This window comes from Gopherus evgoodei, chromosome 1, assembly GCF_007399415.2.
Source record: "Gopherus evgoodei ecotype Sinaloan lineage chromosome 1, rGopEvg1_v1.p, whole genome shotgun sequence".
NCBI lineage: Eukaryota > Metazoa > Chordata > Testudines > Testudinidae > Gopherus > Gopherus evgoodei.
In genome coordinates this window covers 328,677,969-328,705,295 of record NC_044322.1, presented here as the reverse complement: position 1 = coordinate 328,705,295, position 27,327 = coordinate 328,677,969, and the positions used below count along the sequence as shown (strand labels likewise).

At 40.9% G+C, this 27,327-nt stretch overlaps 1 protein-coding gene across 3 annotated transcripts in view; it reads right to left on the bottom strand.

Annotated features, from left to right (window-relative positions):
* Window positions 1-3,938: 3,938 nt before the first annotated feature.
* The window catches only part of IL17REL (interleukin 17 receptor E like), a 71,449-nt gene continuing 48,060 nt past the window's right edge, over window positions 3,939-27,327 (bottom strand). For all 3 annotated transcript variants that reach the window (XM_030549228.1, XM_030549229.1, XM_030549230.1), the window contains 12 exons: window positions 25,148-25,287; window positions 24,892-24,963; window positions 23,901-23,955; window positions 21,780-21,943; window positions 19,553-19,600; window positions 17,607-17,664; window positions 17,113-17,258; window positions 11,890-11,955; window positions 9,929-9,986; window positions 8,609-8,725; window positions 5,673-5,727; window positions 3,939-4,891 (listed from right to left, as the gene is read on the bottom strand). In XM_030549228.1, coding sequence (XP_030405088.1) covers window positions 4,852-4,891; window positions 5,673-5,727; window positions 8,609-8,725; window positions 9,929-9,986; window positions 11,890-11,955; window positions 17,113-17,258; window positions 17,607-17,664; window positions 19,553-19,600; window positions 21,780-21,943; window positions 23,901-23,955; window positions 24,892-24,963; window positions 25,148-25,287 — 1,019 coding nt within the window. In that variant the 3' untranslated portion in view covers window positions 3,939-4,851. The remainder of the gene's footprint in view (window positions 4,892-5,672; window positions 5,728-8,608; window positions 8,726-9,928; window positions 9,987-11,889; window positions 11,956-17,112; window positions 17,259-17,606; window positions 17,665-19,552; window positions 19,601-21,779; window positions 21,944-23,900; window positions 23,956-24,891; window positions 24,964-25,147; window positions 25,288-27,327) is intronic.

Sequence of the window (27,327 nt, the reverse complement as noted above, 5' to 3'; positions counted from 1 at the left end):
CAGCCCGGAGCCCGTGGACTTCCAAGAGCTAAGCAGATCAAAGCAAGCATAATCTAGCACACTGAGGAGATTTAAACTTCAAGACTCCTTATAAGAAATGGAAAGGGAGTTGGCTATAGTTTGCTGTTTTTTAAAATTAACTAGGCAGATAAGCTTTGTTGTTACGTGCGTTGTTTGCCTGGACTGCTCAAGACTTGAATGCTTGTGTAGAAGGAACTCTTTGAGTTAGCTTCTTAAGTACCTTCATGCTATTTTACATCTGATATTCCTTGATGTAACGTAGGAGCCTTGTCTTATAACAGGCTTATTCAAAGTGATACAAGCTACGAAAGTGAGATCTTGGAAGAGTGTTGTCATTTTCATAATGTAATAGAAATACTGTAATGATAAATAAAAATTAATAATAAAGTGTGTAATAAGCATGTCATAAAAACAAAGTTTATATTTCCAAGATCACTGCTTTTATAATTTATACTCAGGTAAAGGAGAAAATCCCTGGAAATATTCATTTTTAGGAGGGGGTTCGTGAGACAACATTTTACTGAAAGGGGTTCACAGGTTGTTAAAGTTTGGGAGCCACTGCTCTAATAGCTTGTCACCCTTTCCCCACCCTGGTAGCAGCATGACAGCAGCTCTTCTGGGGCAATCATTTCCCAACAGGCATTATGAGCTTGTCTACATGGCCCCACAGTGCAGACTACGGGGGTGTGTGAACTGCAATGCAGCCTGAGTGTAGAACGTAACTGCCCTATGTAGACCCTGGTAGCACAAACTAGAAGATGCGTAGTTTGTATTAACATAGTCCCATTTACAGTTTGTTCTATCAGGGTCTACACGGGGCAGTTATAGCTCAACACTTCAGTGGGCATTGCAGCTCACACCCCTGTAGTGCACACTGCAGGGCCATGTAGACAAGCCTTATGTCTCTACCAAGCATCCAAAATCAGCTGTTAACAGGCTACTCGCAAAGTCAAATGCCAAACATTTACTAACTAAGGAAAATAATGAAATGGCCAAGAGCTTCATAGTTCCCCATGGCTTGAGAGCACATATAATATGGACTTCTAAACTAATCTTCTCCGAATTGGCTCTGTCTCAGTTCTAGTTCCCTGATCAGGTTTTTATAGCAACTGGAACTTATTATCTAAGCATCTTGGGAGCGCTTGCCTCTCCACAGGATTCCTTAGCTCCAGCTGGTCCTAATTGAAAATGCAGCCTCCTCAGGCATTTCAGGTCTCGAGATACAGAAAAGAGGGTCTAAATGAACTCAAATGAACCAAAGAAATAAAGACAAAAGAAAAGGGAAGCGTCTGACTGTGTGCTGGTGTGAACAGGCGACAGAGAGAGAAGGAGAGACATTCATTCCCATCTCGTTCATAGCATTCCCAAAGCAGACAAGGGGCCCATCCCCAGCCTACTGAAAAGAGAAAGGACTGGATGCTTGTCCTTCCCCTCCAGGACCACTACTTTCAGAGTAGACAAGGAAGGATGGTCTAGTGGTTGGGAACGACTACTGGGCAACACGGGTTCAGGTCCTTGCTTTGCCTCAGACTTTATGCGTGATGTTAGGCAAATACTCAAAAGTATTTAAGTATTGAAAGAAGCAGACAGGCACCTAGTGTGGTTTTTCAAATGTGCCTAGAATTCATACTTCAGTTAAATGCAACCTGAATAGTCACATCTTTTTAGGCTGATCTCCCTGTCATGCAGTGAGTGAAGCAAAGTCTTTGTGGAATGGGAGCCACAGCTATTCTTCAGGAGAGATACACCTCTAACCCAGTATAACGCAAGTTCGATATAACACGGCTTCACCATGAACACAGTAAGATTTTTTGGCTCCCGAGGACAGCATTATATCAGGATAGAGGTGTATGTGCAGAAAAAGAAAAGCTGAAAGCTCTTCCCCAGAAGTAGTGGAATCAGCTACTGTAGATTTTTCCTAAATCCAGGATTTCTTTTGGGCTGGCCCTTGAGATGAACCCTCAGCAGCATGATGTGTCTCTGGAAGTCCCCAGACTGCAAAAAGTCTTTCCTTTCTCACTGAAGCTACTAATCACACATGGACAAAAATCTCATATGCTTTAGGCACATCACCACGATTGATACTATGGGGCCCAACTCACTAGGGAAACTCCAAAGTGACATCAAAGTTCAAAGAAGCAATAATGGGGCTTAGCAGACAGACAGCTAAATTTCAATGGCAGATCTTCAAAGATGGTTGGAAAAGGCTGTTGTGGGGGTGAAGGAGACAGGACAAGATTATCCATTTAAATTAGTTCCAGAAAAGGGTGTAGTTTTGAGCCAGTTCTTACTTTGCTTAAGCCAGTATTAGCCAGTAAGAAACTGTGTAGTGTCATTTGTTTAAGTCTCTTAAGCCAGCTGTAACTGGTAGCAGTAGTAGGTGTGATGCTCTGTACTTTGGGGTAACACCCTACACCCCCATGTTCATCTTTATAACATGACTGTGTGGTATCCAATGCAAAGTTTGTCATGTTGGGTGTCTTCGGAAGGCTCATAATGCACTGAGCATTGTTGTTATAGTAATTGTTACAGTAATGTTATAGTAAGGTTACAGGTTATAATTTTATCTATATAGTTATGAGGCTGAAAATGTATCCTCATGGCTTAAAGCAAGCCCATGCAAAAACTCTCCAAGAACAGAGATGCAGTTTACACCTCGTCAGGGCATGTATGGGACAAACCCAGCACAGCCTCACAGGAACAATGGTTTGAAAAAGTTATAGGCAACTGAAAACAGGGTCTTAAATTGGGAAGTGTCATAGAATCATAGAATATCAGGGTTGGAAGGGACCTCAGGAGGTCATCTAGTCTAACCCCCTGCTCAGCCTGTCGGGTAGCCTTAACTAGAGGCATAGCCATCAACTCTCAATCTGAGAAACTAGTAACTGGAGGCTACATGTTTGGTAGTTACACGCATGTAAATCCAGCTTAATTCCATTAAGTTCAGTGCAGTTTTGCACAAGCATAACTGAGAGCAAAGGGGCAAAATTCTACCACATTTACTCATATTGAGGAACCTCAATGCAATTTCAATTTGAGCAAAGGTGAAAGAAGATAGCCTCCAACCTGACCCTAAGATTTTACTGTAACAAAGCATAATGGACTCAGTCCTTCTGTCCTAGCGAACAGGTTTTGGGTTTGGGTAGGGGTTCTCTGCTGGGGACAGATGAAGAGAATACTAACCCATATCCCCAGATTGTGACACACCACTGAGAAGTGAGAGGAGCCAGGATTTGGTCCAATATGAGCAAAGAACTGTAAAATATCAAGAGGGTACTATCTCCACTGTTCTGCATTGATTGTGATAGAAGTGCGTATATAATTATAGGGAAAAAGAGATACGTAAATTACAATTACAAATCCATTTCATAGTGTAAAGCTCCACACTTTCAGATAACTGAAGGGTTTAGCAAGGCGATCTGTGACCCCCTGCTCCTTGGCCTGCAGTCCTGCATAAGGCAGGCCTTCCCCACCCCCAGCCCACCACCATCCCAGTAAAATGCACATTCAGTGTAATAGGCTTTAACATCAAAGCAGCCAAGCATTATTTTTCCTCTCTCAAGCTCCTAATGAACCATATGTTTCAGCTCTGCAAACATGTCTTCAATTGAAACACTGCTTGCTTTCTTTTGTTTTTTTAAATTGCCCCTTGAGGCTCCTAAAGCAAAAAGGCATGCAGATGGAAAATATATTTTATTGATCAACCTCTCGTTCCACTCCCTCCTTCTCTCCCCTGCTCCCAACCTCCTATGATCAATCCCACATGGGTTTCAGGCATCACCATTGTTGATGTCTCAGTGAACGTCACTTCCTTATTACACAAAAGGAATTAAGAATGTTTGACAGGAGTTTGGAGAGTTTTAAAAGAAATAAATGACAAACACTAAACATTTTGTATAGTGTGCAGTATTATTTTCAGTTGCAAGTATAAATACTGGCATTATAATACAAGACAAAAACACTTCAGTTCATTATGTTGACAAAATACTTTTCTTAAGAACTATATTTCATGTAAGAGTTTTAAACAACCAAGAAACCAGAAGCCTGATCTGCTTCTCTTTGAAGTCAATGGAGGTTTTCCCATTAACTTAATGGGAGGAGGATCTAGTTCCTTAGAGAGGAAATGTACATTGTCATTTTAATTATTTAACAAAGCTGTGAACATGTTTCCATTTTTTCCATAAAATAAAACAAGAGGAAAAATGTCTTTGACTCAAAGAAATACAATACATAAAATACTGAATGCAGTTATCAGATAGACCTGAGAAGAATTTCAGGAATACAAGTCTGTCTATGGCAAGATTCGCCACAGTGCTCTAAAGTTATCAGAAAGGCTTCAGAAAATAAAGGAAGCTATGGTTCAGTTCACTAGAGGTAAGTACATTTATCAACGTTTATATAAAATCTCTTCCATTCCATAACTCTTAGTAATTCAGATTGATGGTTTTATAAATGTATAAATCTTGAAGTACTCATAATACAGCAACTGGGGTGCAAAACCTTCCCACTTCTGGCATCTTAAATAAACCATTCATTTCACAGGAAAATGTGGGCCAAATTCTCTACCCTCATGATCTAACCAACCTTTTCTGTTCTTGAGATATAGGCAAACAGACTACATGATACTCCTTCATGTGAAGAAGTTAAAATGTTACACTCTGAGCTTGTAAAGCCTTTTACACTTGTGAATAGTCCTACCAAAGTCTGTTTGCATGAGAGCGGACTACTTGTGTGTACAAGGGTTTGCAAGTAACATGTAAAGTCAACCTGATATTGAGAAGGACGTTGAGGATCTTGAAAAAGTTCTGCTAAAGTCACCAGTCACCATCATCAATGCAAGGAAGAGGTACTCTTCACTCTAGTGGAGAAACTAAACATGACAGGAGATTGGCATTTCCCCCTAGTTTGGAACAGAGTCTATTGCAACAGTATAGCATTAGGATTTATACAGTTCTAAGCCTTCTCAGCAACTCAGGGACTTGGCTGCTTGAGTCCAAGCAGTGCACAGATGTCCAAAATAAAGAAATTATTACACATCATACTAAGTGGCACCACTTTCCTTGTGGAAAGGCAGTGACTGGCGTGGTATGAGGATGGGAGCACCCCTGTCAGCTGAGCAGTGATCCCTCCACATCAAGGTTAAAGTATATGTTTTTCTTTCCCTGGCTGTTTCTCTCTCCCCCCCGCCCTCCTTTGCCTCCCTCTTTGGGTCGGGTCTTTTCAATTTAAGAGCTTGAGGTGCCCTCTTTCTCTGTTCATCTCGCCTCTTCTGGGGGCTACTCCAGAGCTGCCTTCTACTCTTATTATGGAGACGTCTACCTTTCCCTCTCTCGTTTCCTGTATTCATTTATTTTATCCTTTCCCAGCAATGGTACCCAGTCAGTTCTGACACCATGCGGTGCAGGCAGAAACCCAAAAAGAAACACATGCTTCCAGCAGGGACAAGAGTTTTGTCATGACCGAGAAAGTCAGGACCACTTCCAGCTGTAATGGGATCTACAATACTAATTCCAGTACAGATATTACAAAGCCATTGCCTCTGCTCTGTGGACAGAGGGTTTTACCATGGCTTCTTCAGGGCTGTCAATCCCTCATCTCTGACGAACATTAAAAAACTGACATGCTGTACATTGAAGAGAATTGTTGACTACCTCTGCCTTATAATCTGTGCTGGACTTCTGCCTTCATGTTTCTTTCTGTGAAAAACTGAGAAATAAATCATAATGTAAGATGCCATTTTATTTTCATTTTAATTCATACATTTATTTTAGCAGTAGCTGATTGGAAATATTCATATCCCTTAAATTATAGGGGGGGAGCAAACAGCGACCAAATGGAAAAGAAGGTATAAATTAGAGAAGTCTTGCATCTTAGCCAGTGCTTTTAAAAATGAGGGTCTGACTGCCCAGTTCCTTAAGCTCTGTTGCTTCAGAGGGAATGTCATGCTGAATACAAATTTCAGTGACTGATTTAAAAAATATAATGTGTTAAATATGCCAGTTGGAAACCTTGCCTTGAATTTGGAAGTAGATTAACCTTCATGAGCATGAACTAATTATACCTCTGATATAAGGGTTTTTTAATCATTGGATGCTGAATTTCTGGCAGCAAAATACACTGGAAATAACGTTAAACCATTTTGAGAGGACTGATGCTGGACGATGCTTTTACAGCTGTACATGATAATTTCATTGTAAAGACACATATGACGTATCTGGCATATAACTATAAAGATGATCTTTTTTTCTCAATCCCATGCCAGAGCAAACAATAAAAATATTTACAAATATTTGCTCAGTGATCTAATTGGAAAGGGTTTGATAGTCATGCTAACAACATGAGTAACAAATGAAAAATAGCACTGCCGCTGACTGTTACTAGCTGCACAAGCGCAGTGTTAACGGGGGAATTTGTGGTAACTACCATGAGTAAAGTTATTTATTTCTTTGTATAGTTTTGCACCCCTTACATAGCTCCCGCAGTACTTATACCAATCATTACGACAGACATCCTCTGTATGAAAACTGCACAGTTGCAATGTAGGACAAACCCTACTCTTACCAAGTAAAAAAATGAGATGAAGTGTGAATGCTGAGGGCCAGATTTTGATACCTAAACTCATACTCAGAGTGTTTTCTACAGTTTTGACTACACTTTCTCTGCCCTGTATTGACCGGCTGTTTTCTCCAACCCCATCCTGCTTTCTCCTCGTCTCATCATCTCTGCCTCATTCCTCCCCTGCCCCTCACACCATTCTCTCTCTCCCTCTCTCCTCATTGTCTTTCCTGCCCTGTCCCCCTCTGTCCCCTTTCCCTTCCCTTGTTGTGCTGTTTGGCTAATCCCCTCCAACTAAACCCCATCCCCCACCCGTGTGTGTGTGTGTGTGAGAGAGAGAGAGAGAGAGAGAGAGAAATATTGTGGAACTACCAGGACAGTTGCAGGCCATCACACTGATTACTCTATGTGTATGGTATTTCCCTTACCCCCACCTTTTGTCTGTCTTATCTAGTTAGGGCATGTCTACACTGGCACTTATGTTGGCAAAACTTTGTCACTCAGGGGTGTGAAAAAACACACACACACCCCTGAGCAACATAAGTTTCGCCGGCATAAGCGCTCGTGTCCACAGCGCTGTGTCCACAGAAGACAGTCTCCCACCACTCGTTGAGCTGGTTTTATTATGTCGATGGGAGAGCTCGCTCATATCGGTATAGTTGTGACGCTGAAAGCTTTTAAGTGTAGACATTGCCTCAGGGTATGTCTACACTAAGAAATTAGGTTGATTTTATAGAAGTTGATCTTTAGATCTTTTATACAGTTGATTGTGTATGTCCCACTAAGCGCATTAAGTCGGTGATGTGCATCCTAAATACCGTGGCTAGCATTGACTCACGGAGCAGTGCACTGTGGGTAGCTATCCCACAGTTCCCACAGTCTCCGCTGTTCATTGGAATTCTGAGTTAAGCTCACAATGCCTGATGGGGCAAAAACATTGTGGCAGGTAGTTTTGGGTACATGTCATCAGTCTCCCCTCTCTCCCTCCCTCCCTCTGTGAAAGCAACGGCAGACAATCATTTCACATCTTTTTTCCTGGGTTACCTGTGCAGACACCATAGCACGGCAAGCATGGAGCTCACGCCGCTGTTGTTGTGAGAATTAAACACCTCACGCATTATCCTGCAGTATGTGCAGAACCTGGCTAAGAAACTCCAGCACGAGGACAATTGTGATGAGGACATGGACACAGACATTCCTGAAAGCACGGGCTGTGGCAATTGGGACATCATGGTGGCAGTGGGACTGGTTGATACATTGGAACACCGATTCTGGGCCCAGCAAACGAGCACAGACTATAAATTCTTTAGGGCATGGATTGTCTATTATACCATATTTGTACTGTGCCTAGCACAATGGGGCCTAATCTTGGTTGATCCCTAGGCACTACCATAATAAATAATAATAAAATGCTGATTAGAATCTTGCTTCGCAAACAGTACCATTGAAATCAGTGACTCAACTCTTGGAGTAAGGCACTATTCAAGGTGATTAAGGATATCAGAATCTGACTTGGAGTAAATGAATTCTAATTGTTCTGATGTTTTGCAGACATATACTTCTTGGTACATACTTGGGAGCAAGTTTTGTTTAAGCTAGCTGCTTGAGAGACTGCCTCCCTCCCTGTGCAATACCCTGACACCCATGACCATTGTGGAGACTTCAGCTAGCAGTCCCCTTGTTTAAGAAGGAGTTAGCAAGAGGACATTGTCAATTGCAGGCCCTGAACTTTGGCATTAATTTCCTCTCCCATAGTTACCAGAGCCCAGATCTAGAGACCCTCAACAGATGCTGCAAAACGTGCTTCTTCTCCCAGGGTTTTATGGGGGCAGGAGTCCAGGGTACAGTGTGAATGATCCAATGGGGTGTCTGGGCATGGATAATGAGGAAAAGTTCCTTGTGGATGCTAGGGAAGGATTTTTACTATCCTTCCACTATATACCATTAATGTCCATTCATTTTTAAATCTATATTCCAGATTGTCAAGAAAATATGGACTGATTCTCCAATTAACATTCTCTTGATTACGTACTTGTTAAAATTTTAAGTCCAAGGAGAGCCATCATCATCACCAGGATTAAAATGATTGCTGTCAGCAACATGATCCTTATGGCATTTTCATCATCTTCTTGACTCTGGGAAGATAATGCTGGGGAAAATGTATTTGTTGTTATGGAAAATGCACATCTGAGAATAAAGAATTTCTAAATAGTGACTCTATTCACTGAAAACATAATACTTGCTGCAGACCACAAAGTGCATTTCTTGAGGCTTCCAAACAAATAGCTGAAACTAGGAACTGCCATACTGGATCACAGTGAGGTCCATCAAGTCCAGTATCTTGCCTCTGAAGTAGCCAGTGTCAGCTGCTTCAGAGGAAGGTATGTGAACACTGCAGTAGGCAAATGTGGGATAATCTGCATGATACATGAGATCTCATCTTCATCTCTAATAGACAGAGATTGGCTTAAAACCTAAGGTTAAGTGTTTGACTTTATGCGGTATTGTATTTTTCAAAGAAAATGAATTACCAAGTCCCATGCCAGCACTCCCTCAGAGCTCTGCTGCCAGAGTACAATTACAGGCCCCAACGTTTTTAGAGTAAGGCTTCTTAAAGTGAGCTGTGAAGTGCTTTTATGGTTAAGCAAAATGTGCACAGGGCATTATATATCTAAAGCTATGTTTTCAAAAGGTCTTATGAGCAGGTGATTTTCCCATCTGCTTTTAACACTCCAAAGGCCGTGCATGGTCTCAACCCTCACCCACTTCCTGAGATATGATTTTATTACAGCAACTGAACAATAAGATGACAAAGTGTAATTGGAGCCTTCTTCTCAGCTTGACTGCACTTTGAGTTCTCAGTTCAGCCCGTCTCCTGTTGTGCCTTGTGCCTTAGATCCAAAATTCCTGTCTCAGGGCTATCTCTGCTGTGAGCTCTGATCTGAACTCACTCCTGCTTATTGCTAGGACTTAAACTCACGCACAGCTGAGCCCATCATTGAGCTGAGAACTTTTCAAACCCTTAATGAATTTATCCTCGCAACACCTCCATGAGATAGGGAAGTGCTATTATCCCCTTTGTACAAAAGGGGAACTGAGTCACAGAGGGATTAAATGACTTGCCCAGAGTCACATGGAAAGTCTTTGGCAGGTTTACTGAGTTCCAGTGCCATGTCTTAGTCACAACATCACCCTTCCTCTTACTTACTGAGTAAAGATAGCAGGATTTGACCCTGAAATCTGCAGCCCAGAAGGATGGGGACTGTTGTGTCAGTCCCAGGAGACCCTGATTCTGCTGCCAAACCCATCTCATCTGTTTCAGTCTTTCATGTGAAACATTATTAGTACTTACTGCATTGGATATCACAGATCAGTAATGGAACAGAATAATCTACATCTGTCCTCCAGCCCTTTTAAAAGAAAGAAAAAATGGTTATTTCCCTCTCAACAATATGGTTAATGATCATTTGTTTTGGTGAAATAAATATTGGCATGTTAGTTTACTGAAATGAATGTGGATGGTTTTTAAAAAATCTGTTTAATGGTTTAGCTTATCCTTGTGTCACTCTTGAGTCACTTTCAGGGTTATAGAAGATATAGCTACTGGAGGATTTTCTATTGGGATGATTGTCTGATGGAAAATAAGGGTTCCCTGGCTGACTTTCTAGATGGCCCTTGTCACTTTCACTTTCTAACTAAAGGCCAGGGCCGGCTCCAAGGGTTTTGCTGCCCCAAGCAGCAAAACAAAACAAAAAAAAGCCACGATCGCGATGGTGATCTGCGGCAATTCAGCGGGAGGTCCTTCACTCCGAGCAGAAGTGAGAGACCCTCTGCCGAATACCTAAAAGTGCCCCCCCACTCCCCAGTTGCTGCCCTAAGCACCTGCTTGATAAGCTGGTGCCTGGAGCCGGCCCTGCTAAAGGCAGAAAGTGACAATAGCCTTCCAGGCCAGCGGCCAGAGGCACAGCACCAGAAGAACTTTCCACCTCTCCCCACCTCCCAACCCCGCCAGGCCCATCTGATTCAGGACGTTTGTTTTTCCAAAAAGTGATTTATTTATTTTTACAGTGTGCCTAGCATACTTTTGGATGCTATACAATAATAATAAAAATATTTCTTAAGTTTCTGGTTCAAATACTCACAAAAAACAAATGTAACACTCGCTTTCCACGTGGAATCAGACCTTTGAGTTTCAAATTCATTTTCTATTAACATATCTGTTAGTAAAACTCAGTTGTACAGATATATGCTGGCATTTTTGTACATTATTTAACCAGCTCTGTTTCAATAAAAGTCATTTAAATGTGTATCGGTGCCAGGGCCGGTGCAACCATTTAGGCAGCCTAGGCGGTCGCCTAAGGCACTAGGATTTGAGGGGGTACCATTTTCTTTGGCAGCGACCGCGGCGGCCGGATCTTCGGCCACCCCGGTTGCCGCTGGTATTTAGGCGGAGGGAGCTGGGGCAGGGGAGCGTGGGGAGGGCCGCCTGCAGCAAGTGGGGGCGGGCGACATGCAGGGGAACTCCCCACCCCAGCTCATCCCTGCCCCGTCTCCTCCCCAAGCACACCGTGGCCACTTCACTTCTCCCGCCTCCCAGGCTTGCGGTGCCAATCAGCTTAGGTGCTGCAAGCCTGGGAGAAGTGAAGCAATGATGGCATGCTCAGGGAGCTCGTGCTCGTGCACGGAGCAGGGGTGAGCTGGGGTGAGGAGGGGGGCTTCGGGGGGGGAACTGCTGCAGGGGGGTTGCCTCAGGGAGGAGGAGGGGAGCTGCCGCGGGGGGAGCCCTCATGGCAGGGACGTAGGGGGGCGAGGGAGGGTGCAAGGTGGAAGTTTTGCCTAGGGCACGAAACATCCTTGCACCGGCCCTGATTGGTGCATTTCTGCTGTATGCTGTATGTCTCCTTTTTTACTATTGTATATATATGCCTGAATGCACTGAAGTCCTTAGACCTGTTTTTAAAAAAATGTTAATACATTTATTTGTTACTTCCCTCTGCCCTTCTGACTGTAATCTTTCCATCATAAGAGTTTATCTAGATGGAGGAGTTAATTTAACAGCCCTTAATATTCCACTGTTTGCCATCTACAGAAATAAGAGATCAAGAATGGTCTTCTACCTTAAATAATTAATACAAGCTCAGCAAGGGACGATAGCAGCACATTCAAACTATTCATAATGCTCTTTGTAACCTACAAGTGGGTCATGGCCAGATTTGGCTGGGAAGAGGCAGCTGCAACACTGCCTGCAGTTTCTTATTTCCATGCCAGCTTGTTTATTTAGCGCAGAGTATATCTGCAGATCAGCAGACCTACCTGAATGCAAACTTGTGAGCCACATATTTCACCTGAAATATTGACAGATGTGGGATGAGAGTCACCCTGATGAAAACAAAGTAGAAAACTGTTAACTCCATAGCTCTTGGGCAATCATAATGCATTGTCTCCCTCTGGCTCTTGGGCTTTTTTGTCAGTAATGTTATGTATCTGATCACCTTAACATTTATGGCAGATTGTTTTCATTACTGAAGGTTCTTTTCCTTTTAAGGACTTCCCTCCCCCATCGGTACGGAATGCCCTCAGCACAGCGCAGCCAGTTTGGTGCAGGATTTGGGGAACCCATGAAGAGGGCTCATAGCCCAGCACATTATGGAGCACAGCACTGTGTCTAAGTGCATAAGGTGGATTTGGGGGTGGACCAGGAAGGGAGACTGGGTAATGATCCACTCTCCATTTCCCCCACACACCCAGAAGGGGAGAATGCCAGTCAAAGAGGCTGATAAAGATGGGAGGGTCTGGCAGGGGCCATCAAAGGCTTCTACTTGTACTCCATGGCCTAGCTGGGTGTGCTCCAGATCTCCTCATCCCACAGCCAGTACTCAGGCTGTGCTCTGAGAACAGGATTACCCTGAGGGTAAAAGCAGCAAAGAATCCTGTGGCACCTTATAGACTAACAGACGTTTTGGAGCATGAGCTTTCGTGGGTGAATACCCACTTCCTCAGATGCATGTAGTGGAAATTTCCAGGGGCAGGTAGATATATGCTAGCAAGCAAGCTAGAGATAACGAGGTCAGTTCAATCAGGGAGGATGAGGCCCTGTTCTAGCAGTTGAGGTGTGAAAACCAAGAAAGGAGAAACTGGTTCTGTAGTTGGCAAGCCATTCACAGTCTTTGTTCAATCCTGAGCTGATGGTGTCAAATTTGCAGATGAACTGAAGCTCAGCAGTTTCTCTTTGAAGTCTGGTCCTGAAGTTTTTTTGCTGCAGGATGGCCACCTTAAGGTCTGCTATAGTGTGGCCAGGGAGGTTGAAGTGCTCTCCTACAGGTTTTTGTATATTGCCATTCCTAATGTCTGATTTGTGTCCATTTATCCTTTTCCGTAGAGACTGTCCAGTTTGGCCGATGTACATAGCAGAGGGGCATTGCTGGCATATGATGGCGTATATTACATTGGTGGATGTGCAGGTGAATGAACCGGTGATGGTGTGGCTGATCCCTAACTTCAGGACCAGACTTCAAAGAGAAACTGCTGAGCTTCAGTTCATCTGCAAATTTGACACCATCAGCTCAGGATTGAACAAAGACTGTGAATGGCTTGCCAACTACAGAACCAGTTTCTCCTTTCTTGGTTTTCACACCTCAACTGCTAGAACAGGGCCTCATCCTCCCTGATTGAACTGACCTCGTTATCTCTAGCTTGCTTGCTAGCATATATCTACCTGCCCCTGGAAATTTCCACTACATGCATCTGAAGAAGTGGGTATTCACCCACGAAAGCTCATGCTCCAAAACGTCTGTTAGTCTATAAGGTGCCACAGGATTCTTTGCTGCTTTTACAGATCCAGACTAACACGGCTACCCCTCTGATACCTGAGGGTAAAGTTGCCCTAAAAAATTGTTCTGCTGCTTAAAATATTGTTATTTGTGGCTTGTGCACAAAAAAGAAAATGACTATTTCTCTGAAACGATGGACCCTACACTGCTTTTCCTTCCTCAGCAAAACTCCTGTTGAAGCTAGGGATAAGTTAGGTAAATGTGGCCTTAACCCAACACTAATGTGAAGACATTAATATTGAGGCTATGAACAATTGTTTATGGGAACAATGGCTCAGTGTTAAGTCATCATGCGATCCTGGTGGAAATTGCTCATGGTCTTGGGGTGGGAACCATGTGGAATCTACGTGAGTTCCCATTGTATCGTAACTAAAGAGAACAGATCAATCTGTACCACAGGACTATGGAAACAATGGACATTTCTGAACAGACCAGCACTCTGTGTGATATGTCCAGTTTCACAATAATATCTGGCTCGGATCCAATCCTACTTATTCATTCCTCTTAGCCGTGAATTTTCAGTCTAAACTCTGGAAGCCATTAAAACCAATAAATCTGAATCTTGCTGTCCTTATTCAGGCAAAAATTCCATTGAAGTCAAGTGGTCTCCTGTATGTAGTGCTTATTTATTCTTCTGCTTTACAAATCCCAGACTTTTGTTTTCCCTTTACCACTATTCTGTTTAGCTCAAATACATATGTAGCTATATTAGAAACAGCAACAAAAATGCATTAAAAAAATGCTGTTTAGGTTGCAAAGTCAAACACCAGAAAATTAGGAAAAGCCAGCTTTATGTTTGCCCACACCCGGGCACTGAATGAGTCAGGGATCATGTCGAAAAAACAGTACATCAGCATGTAATTACAGACTGTGTCATAAAATGCTTACGCACAAGGGGGACAAATTAAAGTTAAACGCAACTGCTAATCGGGTATTTCCCAACTTTCAAGTGCTTGACTTGGCAAGTGCAATCTAAATCATATTCTTTTAACCCACAATTTTAAAATAGAATTTGTTTTTACCTTGCCTTATCCTTTAGGAAATCCTAAAATTACATTTTGCACATCCTCATAGAACACTGAACAGTCAGCACTGCTACCATTCAAGCTACAGGACTAACTGCAGTGATTGGGGACAAAAGGGAGGGAATAGATTGCTGAGTTATGTGGTTGGTTAGTGGGGAAGGGAGGAACTTGGGCCAGTTCCCTTTACACAGGTACACACACCCTTGGGAGTTGGGGGAGTTTCATCCCATGTGGTGCTCCAGAGGTGAGATGGGCCACTGGGCCCAGATACTTGGTTCAGGGCCCGGTTGGGGGAACCTGGTCTCACTCTCTTCTTCTCTCTCTTCCATCCTCCTGAGGAGTTGGAGGAGCTCAAGCCCTATGTGGGTTGCCAGAGGGGCAAAGATGGGCCTCTGGGTCCCAGGGAAGTCCAGCCTGATTCTTGCCCCATGTGGTGCCCCCAGAGAGGGTGCCCAGACTAGACCAGTTCTCTCCTCTCCCCCAGGCAAAACATCTGCTCTATGAGCTCCCAGCACAGTGTCTGCTGCTCATGCTGTGCTGGCAGCAACATGAGGCCAGCCATAGAATGTTTGTGTATAATTATTATTTTGATATGCTGCCAAAACCTTCCAGAGGAATGTAATGGAGAGAGGAGAAATGACAATTTTTAATCTCAGCAAAAGCTGATCCAAATGCCATGGAATGGGAAGAGGCACTTTGCTAGCCAAGGGCATTCTCCCTGCAGAATAACAAAGGCCTGCTAGAAAGGAAGGCAATGAGAGCTTCTCAAAAATGGTCACAAGAATCCTTTAAAATGGAAATGTAAATCTAGGGATCACTACCAGCTTCCCCATAGCAATGCAGAAATGAATACATATATGGCCAAATGCATCCGGGATCAATGCTTAGCTACCAAGATAGGTGCCTTAGTAATGTAATAATAAAATAATGGACTTTAGATAACAGAAAATTCACTGATAAAGAGAATATTTTCCTATTTGAATATAGCCAGATACTAATGTGAAACTAGGCATTCCATAGGGAACAGGTTTAGAAACACTCAGTGAGCGCTCTAGTCTGGTGGGAATATGAGCAAACTACATGGAGTGCCTGTCACAAGACCGCATGCATTTTCCCCTAGTCTGCAGATGAATTAACCACAAGCTATTATTTCCATAACCATAAGCAATGGCTTGCAGCCACAATTACTGAGTGTAACACGTTAACAAGTAGAGGTAGCCAGGAATTTTCCAACAAAATGTTTTTTCCATTGGAAAATGCCGATTCTTCAAAACCAAAATGTTTCGCAGAAACATTCTGGTTTCAATGAACTTCTGCCAACACCTGCCTGGTTTTCTGGTGAGCTGCTGTGGAGTTGGGACCCTGGAAGTCCTGGGAACCCTGGCTCTAGCAGGGTAGAGCCAGCTGCAGTGTAGATATACCCTCAGGTCTAGCCCTCTGCTCAAGCTGGAGCTCTCATGTCTTCTAGAATCTGCATTCCAGGAGTGAGGGGCAGCCCAGGAAATCCCCAGGAGTCAGGGGAAGGCCAGGGAGTGAGGGGCAGCCAGTTGCTCAGTTTTGTTTCAGAACAACTGAATGTTGTTTCTAACTGAAACTGTTCAGAATTTCCTTCCTGCAAGAAATTTCAGAATGTCTCATTTTCATTCCAAATCAGAACAAAACCTTTTTTAAAAATGTCGGAATTTCACACAGAACAGAAATTCTGAGTTACAATCAGCTCTATACAAATATTGTTGGCTTGAGGACATTCCCACAGTTCTTTCTCACTGTACTTGTATAACACACAGGGAATGACTCTCAATGACACTAAGGCATCTTTACACCAAATTGGAAGAGAAAGGGGCCTTAGCTAGGGTGTGGGCATAATATATGTCCATTTTAACTTTCCTTTACACTGTTGTAAAGGTGTCTTAGAGTAAGTGAGAATCAGGCCCACGGTGCTTGCTAATTCTTCTAGAAAATAAGGCTCAAAAAGTCCCATGGTATCCATTATCTTTAGCTAGGTATATGTTCAAATTCACATAGGGCTTGCACTGGTGTCAGACAGGGCAAAACAGCAGAACTTCCCCTTCCTGGGGGGACATATGACTGGCCAACAAATAATAGCCCAAAAAATAGCCAACAGTGTCCAGAGAGTTCAAGGATAGGCTATACAGTGGTACTGCATCCACAAGGCAGTCTATTCCCTCAGGTGTCCTATGAAAAAGCCCAGCAGAGCATAAAGCTGCCCTCCCTACCAGAAACCTCAAGGGAGATCAGATGTGGGATCCACTGTACATCCCTATCTTGTGTGAACCACCTGCAGCACAGCGAATCAAGCTGGCACAGGGAGGTATAGCTCTGGAACACCCCTGCATCAGTGGTAATGAATGGGACCTATGAAGGGCACTTATTTATAAATAGTACAACAACAAAAAACTACATTAAAGAACATTCAAGTTGCAAAGTCCAGCACTCAAAAGTCACTTCCACTGGTGTGTAATTTCAGTGGGGTTACTCTTGTCTTACATCAGGGTGAGATTAAAACTAGGACTAAATGCTTTAATTATGGATATTGTTCAAAAGTGTGTGTGCCTGGCTTTTGCTGGTTTTGTCCAGAGCTATAGATGGCAATAAATTCAAATGAAACATGCTGAAGCTGCCTTATTGATAGCAATTTCTGATAAGTAACGCATACCAACCGCTGAGACTGAGTGGCGTATCCCAACAGAGTCACATGAAGACAGCTGTGCTTTGTTACACACAAGCACTGAAAATTGTGCTTTGGTTTGTGACGTGAAGGAGACTTGTGTCTGTTCTGCCCCGCCAGCAATTCTCATTTTCCAAGCTGAAATTGGGGAGAAAAGTTGTTATTTTAAATGTAATCACTCAAATAATGAATGACGTATAAGAGACTATGGCAGTAGATACCATTTTTATCAGCTTGAATACCGTCAACTGTTATATCAATAGCTATCTTGATTTTAACAGGTTATTATCTATCTTTACAAATACTTGATTTACTGTGGGAGTTTACAAATGGAAAACCTGCACTGTTAAATATTATCGATGCAGTTCATAGGACATGACAAGACCAACAAGCTTTACTCGATGAGAGAGGTTGTAGTCTAGTGGTTAATTTAATATAATATAATTATTAATTTCTCATTTTAATATAATAAAATAAGTTATTTACCTGGGAAATTTCCATGAGCAAATGGGCATCTAACCCAAGAGCCTTGCTTGGTTGTAAACTGAAAGTAAAGAAAGCTGTTAGAGGAACAGAATTTTGCAGTTTGAACTTGTGGCTACAGATCCACTACAGCCAGTCACTGAATTCCAGAAAGCAGCAAAAGAATTATTCACAGCTTACCTCCCATGTTATGCTCCAAGCTCTAATACTCACTAAGGCCCTAATTCTGCAAACATTTATGCAAGTGTTTAACTTTATATTCCTATGCAGTCCCACTGACAAAAAAATCAGTTGCTTAAAAGCATTTTAAAAATAATAATAATGAGCCAAATACTTACTTCACTGGCTATTTTGCCTGAATAACAGAAGCATGATTTGCTCCAGGGATGCATAGCACAAGTATTCAAAGAATTTACCATTACTCAAGTGCATAAAGTTAAGCACATGCTTAAGTGCTTGAAGCATGAGGGCATAAAATGTTCTATTCTGCTTTTTTGCATTGTCAGTTTAAAGCTGTGCAATAACCACTGCTATCTCTTAGGGAACAGTAACTGTCCTGATTTCTTCCCCTTAATGAATATTGTTTTATTTTTATCTTGAGTCATATTTCTTTTATTGGCTGATAGTTTTATTATTCTGTTTTATGGTCTTGATACTATATTTTCAAGCCTTCTGCATAATCATGTGACTATCATTAAAGCTGCATATGGTAAATGTTCATGATGATACTGGAAACACATCCAATTGCACCTCGTTTTATATTTCACTGCAAACTCAGAAGTCAGACCAGGTCCACTATAAGGTCTGGAAACTTTTCCTGTGCGGATATAGAATCCAACAAAGCCATACTAGGGTGTAGACTCAGGTGAATACTAGGCAAATAGTCATGCGATTTAATGTAATTTCGTTCAGCTCTACCTATGAAATTCTTGTGAGGGTTGGAGAGACAGTGAGTCTGAAGTTTTGGTATTTTGAGTGTCTCAAGAGCTATTTGTCTCATCTGCATTTGAATGCTTGGAATACTGGCTTTGAGGGCCTGATTCTGACCTCATTTCCATTACTTTGATATTAGCGTATCTCCATTGATTCCCACGGAGTTACCACCAGTTTGCACCAGCATGAATGAGATGAGTCTTGAATTCTGTATACCTGATTTTCCACTGACTTCCACCTTGCCTAGCGACTTACATCTGTGCAAAGTCTGTGTAAAATACTACCCAAACAGAAGCACAGAGCTGCACACCCACTTTGCCCAGGTGTCCATGACTACACATGGCAATGGAGAATCAGGCCCTGAATTTTAATTTCAGTTTTGGTGGCTGGAATAGGTACTAAAGACCTTCTCCTTAACAACAAGGAAAACAGAGCAAATGAATGGCAATATACATTGCTTTTTATCTACTTCTTCTCATTCTCAAATTTGCCATATTGTGAAAGCACATCTCTATTAGCTATGTTATGCCATCAGCTTTAAAGCCCATTAAAATAAAAAAATTGATGCCACAATATGGTCCCATATGAGCCATTTTTCATTTCTGACATTTTTATTGACTTCCATAACACAACATCCTCCTAGTCTAATACTTCTAATATTAGATATTAAATATTTCTAAATATTTATAATATTCTAATATTTCTTATCCTATTTTCTTTTCATGGGTTATAAGGTAAAGAGTATTCTTCCAAAAGATTAGTAGTGATGTCTCTTTTGTAGCTGATACCTGCAAAATGAGGAGGGATGATGTAAATGGCCAGGGCTGGCTCCGAGGGTTTTGCTGCCCCAAGCAGCCAAAAAAAAAAAAAAGCCGAGATCGCGATAGCGATCTGCGGCAATTCAGCAGGAGGTCCTTCACTCCGAGCAGCAGTGAGGGACCCTCCGCCAAATACCTAAAATTGCCATCCCGGTGCCTGGAGCCAGCCCTGAATCCTCAAAAAAAAAAGCAATTTACCTTCATGCAAAGTCTTGGATGAGTGTCTACGCGGGAATATTTTACCTGCTTGAAAAGAGAATGCACAGAATTAGTCAGGTTTACAAACCAGTATCAACAGAAAGAACAAATCACTTGTACAATTGTTGTATTAGAAAAGGAACTGAAGATCTATTCTTTTTTTAAAATGTGTTAATCAGTTAATCACATAAAGTAATTTAATAATTATAATGGACGAATCACTACCTTCAATAGGAGTTTTCACGGAATAAAGGTACCAGGATTTGATCTGGTAATACCTAGCATGTGGCTAGCACTTCTCATTTTCAAAACACATTACAAACAATTAATTAATTCTGAAGTGAAATGTAGTTAATTTTTTTATAGTATGTTTTACACTATGGGTCATACTCTACCCTCATAATTAAACAGGACTTCCTATGATGTCAATGGGAGATTTGTGCAAACAACAGGAGAATATGACCCATTAAATCTAAACCTAATTGATGTGGTAATAACTTGCTTTCTTTAAGTCAATAACAAACCGATTACACAGTTCTTGTTGTTTCAGGCCTTGATTCAGCAGGCCATCCCTGTTCAGCAAAACACTTACGCACATGTTTAAATCTTCTTCTGAATTGGAGCCTGTGTTTAATCCCATCTCCATTCAAGAAAGCACATAATCATCTGTTAAACTTCAAGCATGTGCAGAAGTCCCACTGACTTCAATTAGGACTTCAACACATGCTTAAAGTTTAGCATGTGCTTAAGCGTCCTTCCAGAAAAGGAAGCTTTTTCATGTGAGTCATCTTGTTGAAACCAATGGAAATGCTCATGTAGTAAGGGCTTTGTGTCCAAGTAACAGCTTGCAGTGTCATGACCTAAGTTTGGTTTCTATGCTGTAGACAGTTTGAGGACAATGTGAAGAATGTCATTGGCTGCACTTCTATACTCAGACCATGTCCACAACTCAGCTCCAATCCCTTTATAAAGAAAAGAGAAAGGAAAAAAGGGCGAAATGAACCCTGCATTTGAACATTAAAATTAGCCCAATAGCAACAATGGGGAAAGAGTTAAATGAAAATACAAAATTCACAAGGGCATTTTTATTTTAATATTTATCTTCTGGTGGCAAATCCATTGTCCATTTGAATGCTGGGTAATTTTACAATTGCCAAGCATAGCAAACTTAGGCCTTGATTCTGCAAAGACTTATGCATGTACTTAGCTGTAAGCACACAAGAAGTCCCACTGGGACCACTGACATGTGTGACATTAAGCATACATGTGTTTGTGGATCAGGGTTTTATTAAAAGCTAGACATAAAGACAACTGTAAAGGCTGAATAATGACTAACCACCTAGCCAGGAGTTCAAATCTTTCCAGTTTCAGTATTGCCAATCCCAAAATATTCAAAAATCATGAATTGGTCCCCAAATAATCATACGATTGGCTCAACAATTATGAGACTTTAAAAAATTACGAATTTGTGGTTCTTTTTTATTTGCCTTATGGTGTTACAGCCTTTAGGTGTCACATTTTCAAGCTTTTCTCCACAACCATCAGAGATAGAACCTTACTTACAAAAGAAAAAAAAAGAAAAAAAAGAAAGCTGAGATTCTCATCTTACCATATGACTCCAGAATCTGAGGCTTTAGGAAAAGCACTCAGGATCACAAAATTCATGATTAAAGCATAAGAGTTGGCAACATCTACTGAGTTATAAATTCTCTCTTAGTTCTGAAAATAACTTTTTAGAAAGGATGAAGCCACCCACAATTTCAATACCTACAAAAAGCAATGAGCCTGATTCTTATTTACACTAAGGTTCTTTACACCAGTCTGGGAGTGGAACGGGACCTTAAAATAGGTACAAATGTAATTGTGCTAATGCTAAGGTGGCATTACACTGCCAGTGTGGTGTAAAGGGGCTTTACTACACATGAAAATCAAGCCACAGTTATTTTAGGAAACAAAAAATTTGTTCTTCTAGCAAAAAATTCTAGGTTCACAAGAATTTCTACCATGAACCATTTTATTGACAGCATGTATTCAGTTCTCTGAATAACTCATTCTGTTATTATACAATAACAAACTGAGTGCTGTATAAGAACCTGTGTAGACAGGATAGAACAAAAACAAGTATTTGCAACTGACCTTATTCCATATCCTAGCTCCTTATGTTATGCATTGGATTTAGGATATCACCCTTAGTCTTACAGTCCTAAAGATACTGTATAAAGCTTACTTTCTCTGGAGCTGTAGTTGATGAGTTTTGTAGATCTACACATTGGTCATTCATCTTTGTTAACCTGCACAGGTTAACAGTGACGTGCACAGGACAGGCTGGTTCCCAGGCTAGTGTTTGGGTGGCTGGATTATATACAATGCTATCCCACAGTGCCTTTGTATCTATGCACAAACAATAGAAACATTATTTGAGATTAATTAAATGAATCTAAATGATACTGAAACCAAAGATTCATGCATCAGCACTTAAAATAAAACCTAAAGGCCAGATTCTCTATTCCCCAGCTTCTTGGGTAATCATTTCCATCCATGCAAACTTGGCTCAATCAGAATGGTAGCATTTTTCACTGACTTTGTAACTGTAAATGATTATGCAAGGGGGCATGGTACTAGCAAATTAGACTCACGATAGAGAGAGAGCAAATAAACTCAAACTAGGAGGTGGAGTTCTGGGGTTCTGAATAATTATGAGAACTAAGTGAATAATTCCCACAAGGAAACCAATCTGCATAATTAGCTTCTTTTTCTCTTCCCTGAACATCACAAGCAGACTGCAATTTCACAGATTTATTCAACTTATGTTTTTGTTTTGGGGGGGCAGGGTTGTACTTTATGGTTTGCAAACAGTGTACTGAATACTCACTGTTGAAAACTGGAGCTGTTTTAATTAATTGTGATTAGTTTTGTTCTCTGATTGGATGAATGTGGAAGAATTTCCAGCATGGAAATTTAAAATTGTAACTCTGCAAATACTCATGCAAGCAATTTGGAAATTCGGACTTGTCTAATACCTAATAATAAGAGGAAATTACATTTCTGCTGGTAGGTGCACCAGTAAAACTAGGTCATTTGAATGTTCACAAAAAGGTGAACACAAGTATTATCCAGCATCATGGGAGATGTAATTTGGTGAGAAGCCCAGCCTATAGGGGAGAATGGGGGCATGAGGTACCCGAACTACAACTTCCCATGAGGTGCAGCAGTGGCTGAGGTGTACACAGTTTAATGCTGAATCGACTCACAGCAAAATATTTTGATATTTCCTAATCAGTATCTTTCAGAACTATTTGTCCTGCCAAGAGTTTTGGTCTTCTGACTTTTTGTTCTGGTTTGAGATAAAAGCATATGTTGAAGTATGGGAACTTTCCTGCAGGACAACAACCCTTCACCATACAAAACACTGAAAACCTATTTCATTTTCAGTTGTTACCGCTCCCCCAAGCCAGATTGTGACTTCAGTGGAACTACCTGTGTGAGTAACTGCTCACTCAAGGAAGAGGTTTGCAATCAGGCTTATAGTCTGCAAATAATCTTACATTTATTATCAACTTCCTATTTATTTATGCACCATACTCTGACCTTTAAACCTCTACACGTTTTCCTTCATGTCATCTCCTACTCCCACTCAGGTTTCCTCTGATCCTCCCTATTAACCACTCCCACACTCAGTTCTTCCCCTTCCTTTATCCACCCTTTACATTTGCAACAGCCTCCTCATTCTTATCTGCCAGACCATTGCCTTCAAATACTCCTCTACCCCAGTACAATGTGACCCAATACATCACGGATTCAAATATAACACAGTAAAGCAGTGCTCCAAGGGGTGGGGATGCACAATCCAGCAGATCAAAGCAAGTTTGATATAACACGGTTTCACCTACAACACGGTAAGATTTTTTGGCTCCCGAGGACAGCATTATATTGGGGTAGAGGTGTACTTCCTTAAAGTCCACTTTCTTCATGAACCCTTCCCAAAGCTGAGCTTCAAGCTGTTGTTTTATTCTGGTCTCCTCGTGCTTGAATTAAGAAACAAAAATTATACAAATAGGGCCAAATTCTGCTCCCATTTACACCATTTGATATCAATACAGCTACCTAGCATTTATGTTGGTGTAAACTGAGAGTAGAATTTGGCCTACTAGAAAAAATCTAATGAAGAATATACATAGTAATATCTCATTTTAAGAATTATTTTCTGTGTTACAAATCAAAACTGTCACTTCCTAAAATGCAGCAATCCACACAGCGTCGTTTGAGATACAAGCACATTTAAGGAGATGGTACATGTCAGGAACTGACTATTAAATACTCAGCCATGCAGTAATTACAATCTACTTGCCATTTTTAAAAGGGCAAAGTTGTGTCCTCCTTGCATCTGGGATTGCCGACCAACCCTGCAACCCAAAGAATTGCCATTAGCTAGTCTATTATATTCTCAAATCTGCTATTGTTGAGGCAGCTCAACCCACATATTCGAAGTCAGATCACATCCAAACAACCCAGCCACAGAGATATGTCACAACAGTTGTTGGATTATTCTGGTTTTCTTTCATATTTTCCATAATCGAATGTCTCTGTTTGATTTTCATTTAATTTACTTGATATTCCAATTTAAGTTTTATTAGTAGCAAACTCTTTTAAATTCTGGAAATGACACAATATCATTTCTAATATATAACACTGTTGATTTATAAATTTTGGGCCCCAAACCTACTCACGTTAAAGTCAATGGGTCTTTGGCCATTGACTTCAATGAGTTTAGGATAGACCCTAGAACTTTTTACTGGTAACCAATTGAACACTTATATCCTGATCCTGCAAACACATATGCATGTGAGTAGTCCCACTGGCTTCATTATTTAAGCATGTGTGCAAGCTGAAACTATACAACTGCAGAGTGGGAATAAGGCATACATTTTTAACATTAGGATAATTAACCAATGGCCAGTTTACCAAGGGTAGTGACGGATTCTTCAGCACTTGCCATGATTAAATGAAGATCAGATGTTTCTTCTAAAATATCTGCTATAGGAGTTATTTGGGGAAAGTTCTATGGCCTGTGTTATACAGGAGGTCAGATGAGATGATCTCAGTAGTCCTTTCTGGCCTTGAAATCTATAAATATAAGTGTCTGCAGGATCAGGGACATAGACTCCAATAGCCATGGTTGCTAAGCACCGCAACTCTCACTGATTTGCTAAGCATGGCTCAGAATCTGGCCATTTATACTACAGAATTTGTTATAAAGAGATTGCCAGGAATAATGCACTTTTGGTGATCTCCTTTATTTAAGGCTCAAATAGATGCTGAAAGTTATCAAAATATTTTACCTCAATGCAGAGACAAGGCAGTAACTGGGAATATTGCAAGGAAGTTGACTTCAAAGACTTCTTCCCTTTTATCTGAAATTAAAAAGAAGATGGTGAGTCCAGTAATTCTATCCAGTAGCTGGCTTTCAGTGAAACTACACATAAAATATTAGGCCAGATCGTACAAATACATACATATGAGCAACATTACTCATGTGTGTAGTCCCACTAAATTGAACAAGAAAATAGTCCCAGCCTGTAATAAATTCTTACTCACCAAAGCAAATGACCCCACATCTTCACAGATAAACCATTTGTGACATAAACGAACATAATAGTCTTGGTCTTGAAGAAAGTCTGATACATTCACAGATATGGTTTTCCTCGCCCTGTCCACATTATAATCCAACTTCCCAGCTGAGATAAGAAAAAAATAAACACATTAAGTTATTATTCATCAGTTCCTAGCTACGTTGTCAATCAACACTGATTTTTTTATGAGTATTCCCCCTCATATTGATACATATTCATTCAATGTATATTTAGGTCCACATAAATATCCTCTTCTTTTATGCTATTTAATGATTTTCATGAGATTGAAGTTCAGAGCCATCCAGTTTAAATTTTTTAACTGATATTAACAATTATCGGGCCAAGAGTCTGTACATTCTAGAACTTGAATAATCTAGTCATGTGTTGTTCCCCCTGCCTGTTTCTCCCAAAACTGATTATGTGGCTAGAAAATATCAATTTTTAAAAAGATATGCAGCTTTCTCTTAGGCCAAAAACATTTTTGACTCTCAGAACAAAAGCTTTTATTGCCAAACCTCCACAGGACAGGAGAGCTGGCTGTTGGGAAGGTTAATTTCAGTCTAGCGGTGGGGTCCTCTATGGTAGTCTAACTAGGAATCTTCCCTGCCCTTGCAACTATGGTCCAAGATGCACAGAAGTCTGGTTTTTTTTTAATATATATTTGTGAATATTAGCATATGAGTGGGTGCATAGTGAGCAGAGTGGCATCACAATTAACTTTTTCCTGATATTCAGTCTAAATATTTCTTTGAATGACTCCTATGTGTACTCCTTGTGGTCTTTGTCAAAGCTGCACAGGCCATTGATAAAATAAATATTTGTTGTAGCAGCATCAGTCTGCTACATGGCTTGCGGGATGATGATTTTGCACAATGGCTCAGTTCTGGCACTAGAATGTGTTACAGACTGCACTATCATCTAAGGAACCAAACAACCAACTGAAATAGGGATTAGAGTCCTCTGTAGAACCTTTGCAGCCTGTAGCTGGCACTAGAGCAGGTTGGGAATTTTCCATCAGAAAAATTAGGCAACAGAAAAATACAGTTCTCCCAAATCCAAATTTTCCCATGAGAAAATGTTAATTAAAAAAAATTGTCAGGAAAATATAAATGAAATATTTTGATTTGGGTTGGTTTAGAATATTTTGTTTTGTTGAACTGATCTGAAACATTTAGTTTCAAATCAGTTCAACAAAACATTGAACTACATTTCCCTATCAGCACATTGCCTTATGAGACTTATATTTCTGATCACCATCTCGCTTATGAGCTGGGCTCCCCAAAGGATTTCATCTCCCATAATACAATGCAGATTTCCCTCTGACTGAGCTGTCTGGTACACCAGAGAAGTCACATGACTCTAGGTGCATCATGGGAGGGATGGCCAGGGAGCCTAGCCTATAAGAAAGAATGGGGTATCAGGCTCCCAAACAACAATTGCCATAAGGCAACGAGCCACTAAGTGCTTCTTCAGTTCAATAAACTAAAACAAAACATTTCAACTTGGGGAATGTCAAAAATGTTTTCTTTTGATCAAAAATATCAAAATGAAACAGTTTTGATACTTTCACAATTTGATACAGATCACAATTTTTCAGAATTTCTCTTCTACAAAAAATTTCAAAATTTCTACTTTTTGTCACAAAGACAAAAACAAATATTGAAATGTCAGGCTTTCTGGATGGACAGACTTTCCAAATTTCACTTAGCTATAGTCAGGGCATAGGGACTTTGCTGGTTACGTCAGGAATCAGTTATATTGGAATTTAACAAGGACATCTGCTTGTTGCTTTTCATTATTCATTGTGTTACATTGCTCAGCATAAAGTTGTAGCTTTGGTCTTCCAATCATTTGTGTCCATTCATTCATTTGAAAAATGGCATTGATAAACTCTACACTGTCCACTACATATTCTACAAAAAGCTGACCATAGTTTTATGCTCCCCTCAGAGACATGCAGTTTTTGGTGGTGAGTGGTTGAGGGCTATGGAGGTGGAAATGAATAGACACACTTCAAAGGATACAAATTTAAAAACAGGTCTACCCTCAACAGGGTTGTTTTTTAAGCCTATCAGCCATGACACTGCCCCTTTAAGCTCTCTCTCTAGAAAGACACGCTTTGAAGCAAATGGGCATTGTTGGCAC